At 48.8% G+C, this 10,327-nt stretch overlaps 1 protein-coding gene across 2 annotated transcripts; it reads right to left on the reverse strand.

The window, feature by feature from the left end:
- Positions 1-1,043: 1,043 nt before the first annotated feature.
- On the reverse strand, positions 1,044-8,148 carry LOC112241562 (ubiquitin-conjugating enzyme E2 L3). Of its 2 annotated transcripts, none has more exons than XM_042331270.1 (4): positions 8,002-8,148; positions 6,503-6,598; positions 6,113-6,299; positions 1,044-1,891 (listed from the first exon to the last, which is right to left on the reverse strand). In XM_042331270.1, the coding sequence occupies exons 1-4, from the start codon at positions 8,026-8,028 to the stop codon at positions 1,737-1,739; spliced, it is 465 nt and encodes a 154-aa protein (XP_042187204.1). In that variant the 5' UTR covers positions 8,029-8,148; the 3' UTR covers positions 1,044-1,736. The 2 variants fall into 2 exon arrangements, with proteins under 2 accessions (XP_042187204.1, XP_042187205.1); XM_042331271.1 differs by lacking the exon at positions 8,002-8,148 and adding an exon at positions 7,478-7,594.
- Positions 8,149-10,327: the final 2,179 nt, after the last annotated feature.

The raw sequence follows: 10,327 nt of genomic DNA on the forward strand, positions 1-10,327 counted from the left end.
AGCGCACCACTATAGACCAGAGCCCTATTCCCTATATGGCACACTACTATAGACCAGAGCCCTATATAGCACACTACTATAGACCAGAGCCCTATTCCCTATATGGCGCACTACTATAGACCAGCGCCCTATATAGCGCACCACTATAGACCAGAGCCCTATTCCCTATATGGCACACTACTATAGACCAGAGCCCTATATAGCACACTACTATAGACCAGAGCCCTATTCCCTATATAGCGCACTGCATATGAACACAGCACATAAGTGCCCTACAATTTGGCCAGAACCCTATAAAGGGAATAGGGTGCCATTTTGGACTCAACTTCAGTCCCCCGGTGTTGCCCCAATCAGGTCTGACCCTTCACTAAGACCTGGGGGTTGTTCTGTTCCAGTGGCTATATCAGCCACTGAGATATACATATATACGTGTGAGTTAGTCTCTCCGTGATGACAAATAAGATTTGGTTCACGGTGACAAGATTATATTTATGTAGAGAGAGAGGAGGTGGGGGTTCCGATTTTGAAATGTGTATGTGCCATTTGACGATGATGAGCGGACTGGATAACAGACTTACAGCCATATGTGAGGAGTCAGAACTATTGTTTTAACTTCCACCCTTTGTCTTGAGCAGACTGCAGTGGGTGGAGTACACAGCCGACCTTATAAAACAGAGGGAGATAACCAAAAGTCTTTCAGAAGGAAGTCTCAGAATGCAAATGGAGAAAATGTGTCCAATGCAAAGAGGGGCATCCTCATAAACAGAAAATAATGGAAACTGAAGTACATTGAGTATTCTTCCGTTTTCCAATCCTAAAAAAAGGCATTTTAGACCAGTGGGGAGAAAAACAGACAATTATCACCAGTCAATTACACTTGTAACTGATGACAATATTGGCTTATTAAATCAGTTGCCATTTTGTTTCTGTCTGCTCAGTGGACTGGCTTCAAACTGAGGGGGATGGACAAAGGCTTGTTCCACAGAATACAGTGCAACTACAGAAGCAGAGAAGTCAGAAGGGAAAAACATTTCAGCACACACTTCCAGGGCCTAGCTAACGTTTCATTTTGGGGTGTGACAAGACCAAGGTGAGACAAGAGAACAGGAAACAGAAAATAAGAAAAGCAGAACCACAACTTTTCATTCTCTGTCAGAAAAATCTCCTTCCACAAATTAGTGCTACCACAAGAGGCATACGATACTCTAGCTGTGATTTCTTGTTTTTTCTCTTTTTAAACAAACAGCCAAACTAAAACATTGGATTTTTTTTAATCATTTCCTTCTACCCCCCCCCCCCATTAGTTCACCATCTTTAACATGGAAGTGAACTAACCAAAAACATTTTTTCATTTTAATTTAAGAAAATAGTAGAAAGTTAGTAACGGCCTCAAACTATCACCAGGAGGAGGAGAAACCTGTCTGATCCAGGGTCCTGTGTAAAGGGTAGGCTGTGTCGGCAGCCATGCGCTGAGGCTGCTAGGATGGCATGTATGTGTGAGGGAAGAATGGAGGAGAGGATGTGTGGGGAGATGGGGAGGAGAGAGTGGGGGAAGGAAGGAGAAGACATACATTTGGTTGTGGGGTGAGGAAGAGAGAGAGAGGGGAAGAAGAGAGAGAGAGAGAGGGGAAGGTACAGAGAGAAGGAAGGAGAAGACATACATTTAGTTGAGGGTGAGGAAGAGAGAGAGAGGGGGGGGGAAGGGAGAGAGAGGGGGCTACACACTGGTCAAGTAATCAGTCCATTGGTCTCCTTTCTCCATGTTTCTTTGTAAACTCTTCTGCGTTCTTAAAGAATTTTTTCCGGTCCTTTGAGTATTCTTCTGCTAAGTCTGCCCTCAGAGGGTGCTCTGGCTGGGGGTCGTTCACCAACGCAATCAGGGACTGAATTACTGCAGAATAGACAGGGAAAACAAACACATTACTACAAAATCAATTGCTACATTGGAGAACCTGAAATGACTAGTGAAAGTGTTTATTTTCCTGTCATCTGCTCCAGTGTCAGGGTATTACAGGGGAGGAGCCTAGTGGTTAGAGGGGAGGAGCCTAGTGGTTAGAGGGGAGGAGCCTAGTGGTTAGAGGGGAGGGGGTAGCCTAGTGGTTACAGGGGAGGGAGGAGCCTAGTGGTTAGAGGGGGAGGCGAGGAGCCTAGTGGTTAGAGGGGGTAGCCTAGTGGTTAGAGGGGGAGGGGGGTAGCCTAGTGGTTAGAGGGGAGGGGGGTAGCCTAGTGGTTAGAGGGGGAGGCGGGTAGCCTAGTGGTTACAGGTGGAGGCGGGTAGCCTAGTGGTTACAGGGGGTAGGCGGGTAGCCTAGTGGTTACAGGGGGGGCGGGTAGCCTAGTGGTTAGAGGGGGTAGCCTAGTGGTTAGAGGGGGGAAGCCTAGTGGTTAGAGGGAGGAGGGGGTAGCCTAGTGGTTAGAGGGAGGAGGGGTAGCCTAGTGGTTAGAGGGAGGAGTAGCCTAGTGGTTAGAGGGAGGAGGGTAGCCTAGTGGTTAGAGGGAGGAGGGTAGCCTAGTGGCTAGAGGGAGGAGGGGTAGCCTAGTGGTTAGAGGGGGAGGGGGTAGCATAGTGGTTAGAGGGGGAGGGGGGTAGCCTAGTGGTTAGAGGGGGTAGCCTAGTGGTTAGAGGGGGGAGGGGGTAGCCTAGTGGTTAGAGGGGAGGGGGTAGCCTAGTGGTTACAGGTGGAGCGGGTAGCCTAGTGATTACAGGGGGAGGCGGGTAGCCTAGTGGTTAGGGGGGGGTAGCCTAGTGGTTAGAGGGGGAAGCCTAGTGGTTAGAGGGGGAAGCCTAGTGGTTAGAGGGGAAGCCTAGTGGTTAGAGGGAGGAGGGGGTAGCCTAGTGGTTAGAGGGAGGAGGGGGTAGCCTAGTGGTTAGAGGGGGAGGGGGTAGCCTAGTGGTTAGAGGGGGAGGGGGTAGCCTAGTGGTTAGAGGGGGAGGGGGTAGCCTAGTGGTTAGAGGGGGTAGCCTAGTGGTTAGAGGGGAGGGGGTAGCCTAGTGGTTAGAGGGGAGGGGGAGCCTAGTGGTTAGAGGGGGTAGCCTAGTGGTTAGAGGGGAGGGGAGGAGCCTAGTGGTTAGAGGGAGGGGAGGAGCCTAGTGGTTAGAGGGGGAGGGGGTAGCCTAGTGGTTAGAGGGGAGGGGAGGAGCCTAGTGGTTAGAGGGGGAGGGGGTAGACTAGTGGTTAGAGGGGGAGCCTAGTGTTTAGAGGGGAGGGGAGGAGCCTAGTGGTTAGAGGGGAGGGGGTAGCCTAGTGGTTAGAGGGGGTAGCCTAGTGTTTAGAGGGGAGGGGGTAGCCTAGTGTTTAGAGGGGAGGGGTAGCCTAGTGGTTAGAGGGGGAGGCGGGTAGCCTAGTGGTTAGAGGGGAGGGGGGAGCCTAGTGGTTAGAGGGGGAGGCGGGTAGCCTAGTGGTTAGAGGGGAGGCGGGTAGCCTAGTGGTTAGAGGGGGAGGCGGGTAGCCTAGTGGTTAGAGGGGGGGGGGGTAGCCTAGTGGTTAGAGGGGGAGGCGGGTAGCCTAGTGGTTAGAGGGGGAGGGGGGGAGCCTAGTGGTTAGAGGGGAGGAGCCTAGTGGTTAGAGGGGGGAGGCAGGTAGCCTAGTGGTTAGAGGGGGGTAGCCTAGTTGTTAGAGGGGGTAGCCTAGTGGTTAGAGGGGTAGCCTAGTGGTTAGAGGGGTAGCCTAGTGGTTAGAGGGGGAGGCGGGTAGCCTAGTGGTTACAGGTGGAGCGGGGGTAGCCTAGTGGTTACAGGGGGAGGGGGGTAGCCTAGTGGTTAGAGGGGAGAGGGGAGGAGCCTAGTGGTTAGAGGGGGGTAGCCTAGTGGTTAGAGGGGAGGGAGGAGCCTAGTGGTTAGAGGGGGTAGCCTAGTGGTTAGAGGGGAGGGGAGGAGCCTAGTGGTTAGAGGGGGAGGCGGGTAGACTAGTGGTTAGAGGGGGAGGGGGAGCCTAGTGTTTAGAGGGGGGGGAGGAGCCTAGTGGTTAGAGGGGGAGGGGGCCCAGCCTAGTGGTTAGAGGGGGAGGGGGTAGCCTAGTGGTTAGAGGGGGAGGGGGTAGCCTAGTGGTTAGAGGGAGAGGGGGTAGCCTAGTGGTTAGAGGGGGAGGCGGGTAGCCTAGTGGTTAGAGGGGGAGGGTAGCCTAGTGGTTAGAGGGGGAGGCGGGTAGCCTAGTGGTTAGAGGGGGGGAGCCTAGTGGTTAGAGGGGAGGAGCCTAGTGGTTAGAGGGGGGAGGCAGGTAGCCTAGTGGTTAGAGGGGGTAGCCTAGTTGTTAGAGGTAGCCTAGTGGTTAGAGGGGTAGCCTAGTGGTTAGAGGGGGTAGCCTAGTGGTTACAGGTGGAGGCGGGTAGCCTAGTGGTTAGAGGGGGTAGCCTAGTGGTTAGAGGGGGAAGCCTAGTGGTTAGAGGGAGGGGAGGAGCCTAGTGGTTAGAGGGGTAGCCTAGTGGTTAGAGGGGGTAGCCTAGTGGTTAGAGTAGTGGTTAGAGGGGGTAGCCTAGTGGTTAGAGGGGGTAGCCTAGTGGTTAGAGGCGGGTAGCCTAGTGGTTAGAGGGGGGAGGGGGTAGCCTAGTGGTTAGAGGGGAGGGGGTAGCCTAGTGGTTAGAGGGGGAGGCGGGTAGCCTAGTGGTTAGAGGGGGAGCCTAGTGGTTAGAGGGGAGGAGGAGCCTAGTGGTTAGAGGGGAGGCAGGTAGCCTAGTGGTTAGAGGGGGTAGCCTAGTGGTTAGAGGGGGTAGCCTAGTGGTTAGAGGGGGTAGCCTAGTGGTTAGAGGGGGGTAGCCTAGTGGTTAGAGGGTAGCCTAGTGGTTAGAGGGGGAGGGGGTAGCCTAGTGGTTAGAGGGGAGGCGGGTAGCCTAGTGGTTAGAGGGGAGCCTAGTGGTTAGAGGGGGAGGCAGGTAGCCTAGTGGTTAGAGGGGGTAGCCTAGTGGTTAGAGGGGGTAGCCTAGTGGTTAGAGGGGGTAGCCTAGTGGTTAGAGGGGGTAGCCTAGTGGTTAGAGGGGGTAGCCTAGTGGTTAGAGGGGGAGGGGGGCAGCCTAGTGGTTAGAGGGGAGGCGGGTAGCCTAGTGGTTAGAGGGGGGAGGCGGGTAGCCTAGTGGTTAGAGGGGGTAGCCTAGTGGTTAGAGGGGGAGGCGGGTAGCCTTGTGGTTAGCCTAGTGGTTAGAGGGGGGCCTAGTGGTTAGAGGGGGAGGCAGGTAGCCTAGTGGTTAGAGGGGGTAGCCTAGTGGTTAGAGGCGGGTAGCCTAGTGGTTAGAGGGGGAGCCTAGTGGTTAGAGGGGAGGCAGGTAGCCTAGTGGTTAGAGGGGGAGGCGGGTAGCCTAGTGGTTAGAGGGGGGGCGGGTAGCCTAGTGGTTAGAGGGGGGAGGCGGGTAGCCTAGTGGTTAGAGGGGGAGGCGGGTAGCCTAGTGGTTAGAGGGGGAGGCGGGTAGCCTGTGGTTAGAGGGGAGGCGGGTAGCCTAGTGGTTAGAGGGGGAGGCGGGTAGCCTAGTGGTTAGAGGGGGAGGCGGGTAGCCTAGTGGTTAGAGGGGGAGGCGGGTAGCCTAGTGGTTAGAGGGGGAGGCGGGTAGCCTAGTGGTTAGAGGGGGAGGCGGGTAGCCTAGTGGTTAGAGGGGGAGGCGGGTAGTCTAGTGGTTAGAGGGGGAGGCGGGTAGCCTAGTGGTTAGAGGGGAGGCGGGTAGTCTAGTGGTTAGAGGGGGAGGCGGGTAGCCTAGTGGTTAGAAGGGGAGGCAGGTAGCCTGGTGGTTAGAAGGGGGAGGCAGGTAGCCTGGTGGTTAGAAGGGGGAGGCAGGTAGCCTGGTGGTTAGAAGGGGGAGGCAGGTAGCCTGGTGGTTAGAAGGGGAGGCAGGTAGCCTGGTGGTTAGAAGGGGGAATTTGAAAATAAGAATTTGTTCTTAACTGACTTGCCAAGTTAAATAAAAGGTAAAAAAACAAAATAACATAAGCATTGCAGGCATAATTTACATTCTAGGCAAATGAGAGGTGCTTACGTCCTGACTTGACATGCATGTGCAAGTCAACTTTCAGGAAAATTCAGCACTGTTATATAATGTGTAAAAGTTCAAGCTAATGTTCCAGCTCTCCCACCAGAGGACTGACCGCGCTCCCACCAGAGTGACTATGGGGAGACTGAGGCTCACCCACCTTGGTCTGTTTTGGTGGCTGGCTTCCAGTTCTCTGCGCTGATGACAGGCAGACACACCTGTCCCTTCTCGTCGATGTTGGGGTGGTAGATCTTCGTCTTGAACGTGATCTTGGGGGGCTTGAAGGGGTACTCGGCAGGGAAGATTAATTCAATTCTGAAAGCTCCCTTGTCATAAGGTGCGTTGTCCTGGAGGAGTAACGTGTAGAAAATAAACCATGGTTAGTTAGTGTGACAATGACCATATCCAAGGAGCAACCTGTATAACTGTGTAATGACATTCCATACATGTAATAGGGCCGTAACTACAACAGGGCTTCTGTGAACTTAATAGCCTTCACGAGAGAATTGTGATGCCATGAATTGCCGATAAGGAATAAAAAACCACTCACAGGGACAATGAGACCTTGCCAGGTCAGTATGTTGGATTCATCCACTTGAATGTTTCGGAAGTTTTTCATTCCAGACTTGCGAATCTCTTCAAGTTCCTAAAAAGAGAGCGACATACAACATTATGGCCTGTAAAGCGACCCCCTCCAATGAGGAGAAGGAACATATGTATAATACTACTCTTAGGAAAGAGGTTAGGAGAACTTCCAATAAACTGTGGCTCCACATTCACTACAATAAGTCAAATGTCATTCAAGTCATTATGCCTGTGAGGCATCAATGTCTGTGAATGACAGCAAATACGGCATTGACATGTCTTGTTGACGTAAACAAACCTAAAAGCCAGAAAGCTTACTAATTCACGTTTTGTTTGGCCCACACAATTCAGTTTACCGAGTGTTTATTATTAGTTAGGTCTAGAAAAAACGTTTCGGTTTCGTTTACTGCAGCAAACCTTCACGATGACCTCCATAAGATAACTGCACCATGAGTTAATTTTCTACAAGAGCCATATCTGGCTGACTATCTAGTAGCGTAGGTCTATAGACCTACAGAAAATGGCTATCCAACGTTACTGTTAGTGACAACAACAACAAAAAACTATCAATTACAACACTTGACTAAATGTTTCTTCCACAACCATACGTGCGGTGATAGTTCATGCTATTTACTAGCTAACCACTCGCGGTTTCGTTTCTAAAAAAGAAAAGCACTCAGGGTTGATAAACTACTAACATTAGCCGAGTCGCACTGATAATAAACCGGGTTGACTTGAAAACGTTACAGTAAAACAGTTGTGCGACTTGCTAATCCTCTAAAACATTTTTGGGACAATGAGATTTGTGTTTGTGACTCAGGTCACATTGTAAAGTGAAACGCCCTTTCTTGGTTTAGCTAGATGGCTAAAGTATTTTTCCCCCCTTCTGTACTCCGGAGATTGGTGTCAGTTCTAACTATTAGCGAGCAACATTACATACTGCGTTTCCCTGCTGTGATCCTCAATTTTGGCTTTAAATAATAAATAAATATGCCGGTGTTTCCAAACCAGGAGTGTAATTAATTAATTACGCCGATTCTGTGGCAAACCGTTCCGTCTGACGGTATGTTACAAAACGTTTGTTTTTTTTTGCAACTGAAACGATTCGCTCCAAACGTTTTTGCAACGAGAAAAAAAAAAAACAAACAACGAGTTTCTATTGGATAGACTGAGGTAGGTCCCTCCCCGTTTCGTTCGCTATGTTCGGTTCTCAAACTGTTTCCGATGTGAGAGGTAAATGAATACACCCTGGCTAACCTAACTCGCTAACGAAAGCTATCTAGTCAACGAAACAAGAGTGACTTCTCGCTTTTAGCGTGACAATATTTCAACGCACAACGTTACGGATACGCATCGTGGCGAAATCGTGGCAGCGTTGGGTTGACTAATGACTAAGCCCTTAGATAAACCATTCGGCTTAAATGTTGATAGATATATGAAAATTAGTGCGATCATGAGATTTACCTTGTGCAGTCTCCTGCTCGCCGCCATCTTGAATCTACTGTGGGTACCCAGAATACACTGCGGGAGACAGGGCGGCTTTGCTTTCGCAGTTCCAAAAAAGCGACACGCTGGACGCGTTCGAGCGGGTCATTTTTGTCAAGTCGGCGACCATGGTTGGTCACCGCCTATTCAAAGTCTGTTGCATTATGCCAATATAAATTGTCCGATTTTGCGCTTACATGAACTTTACAACATCCATGTGATCAAAGGACATGAAGTTTCGACTGCAGTCGACATGCTCCTCAGCCGTTGCAATTTGCAGCAATCGCCTACATTGTGGGAAGCATTTGTCAATCAATCGTTTGTGTTATTGTTTGACAAACGCGACCAAATACATGCCTGAGACAGGAAGAAACGATATTCATGATTAAATTGGATGTGCACAAATTAATGTGATATTTCAGGCTGTTGCTGCCCAATTGATAGCAATATACACACCTATATTTAAATGTGTGATTTGGGGATTGGAGACATGTTTATTTCGGCAATACAAAAAAACTACGTTTCTAAACAATGGCACCACTCCCTTGTAGCACCGAGCCTTACTGTTGGAAAACCACATCAGTATCCGACTTTTTCCTGTCGCAGATGCACCTCCAGTTTGCATTTGGTTTCTTCAACCTTACCAAACACGCCCACTCCTTTCACTCCGCTTTGATACAACGTGATTTTCAAAGCAGGTTAAGAAAGTATTTTCGCTAACCTTAGCCTCAGTCGCCTAACCTGTTGCGTAAATCCTCCTATTCTGCTACAAAATACACTTCGGTATCGAAGTGGCGTAAAAATAGTGTTACCAGTTTCAAAAAGGCAATGGGGCCGCCTTCCAAAGTGTGTTTCATTATGGGGATAAAAATGGACAGACTTGCGTCTACCTGAACTTTACAAAAAAACGTGATCAAATGTCACTAAATTTTGACTGCAGTCAGAGGAAGAGGCGAAACTGCCCAAAATCTATCTTTTCCAGGGGTAGCGTTTTTTTTTTGCACACAAAGCGAAGAGTTTCTTGAATGGATGTCCATGATTGTCATATTTGGTATGGCTTGTTTAATCGAATAGAAGTTTCGTTGTGCTTGTTACGAGTGTAACCTAACGTAGCAGGCGTAAAATAAACGCCTGAAATTAGATTCCCTACATTTTTTAAATATATATTTTTTTATTTCACATTTATTTAACCAGGTAGACCAGTTGAGAACAAGTTCTCATTTACAACTGCGACCTGGCCAAGATAAAGCAAAGCAGTTCGATACAAACAACAACACAGAGTTACACATGGAATAAACAAACATACAGTCAATAATACAATAGAAAGTGTGTGCAAATGAGGCAAGACTAGGGAGTTAAGGCAATAAATGTGTTTGTTGAAAAAAGTGGCGAAGTAATTACAATTTAGCAATTAAACACTGGAGTGATAGATGTGCCTAAAATGACTGTACTGGTCTTGAAGAGAAGAAAAATAACAGGCCTCTTCTGCATTGTTCAACCAATCCAGTAAATGTAGAGGAGTTTAAAATTAGGGTTGAATGCGGGAACCCCCACCCAAAACCCCTCCCTTTTCCCGTGATAAATGTCTGTGAGAAACCAGTAAATTATAATAAATCATTTATATGAACCGCATGGTGTGAAATGGAACTGTTAAATTATATGCAATGTCTAAATCTGTCTTCTCTACGGCCTCTGCATGATGAATCATCAATGCTCATGGTGGGGACAGACAGCCCATCTTGGTATGGAGCGCAGTCAACAATTAATTTATTTACCCAATAGAGCATATAGCTCAAATCAAAATCTATTGGTCACATACACATGGTCAGCAGATGTTATTGCGAGTGTCGCTAAATGCTTATGCTTCTAGATCCGACACTGCAGCAGTATCTAACACAACAAAAACCTAATATCTAACAAATTCCACAACAAAACCTAATACATACAATCTATTAAAGGAATGGGATGAGAATATATAAATATAACATATATGGATGAGCAGTGACAGAACAGCTAAGATGCAAGTAAATAGTAAAGTAATAGATAGAAGGATACAGTATACAGTATATACATATGAGATGAGTAATGCGAGATATGTAAACATTCTTAAAGTGGCATTATTAAAGTGTCTATTGTTCCATTTATTAAGTGGCCAATGATATCAAGTCTGTAGGTAGGCAGCCACCTCTCTGTGCTAGTGGTAGCTGTTTAACAGTCTGATGGCCTTGAGATAGAAGCTGTTTTCAATCTCTCGGTCCCAGCTTTGATGCACTTGTACTGACCCCACCCCTGTGGGCGGTGTAGT

Source organism: Oncorhynchus tshawytscha, linkage group LG12, assembly GCF_018296145.1.
Source record: "Oncorhynchus tshawytscha isolate Ot180627B linkage group LG12, Otsh_v2.0, whole genome shotgun sequence".
NCBI classification, from domain to species: domain Eukaryota; kingdom Metazoa; phylum Chordata; class Actinopteri; order Salmoniformes; family Salmonidae; genus Oncorhynchus; species Oncorhynchus tshawytscha.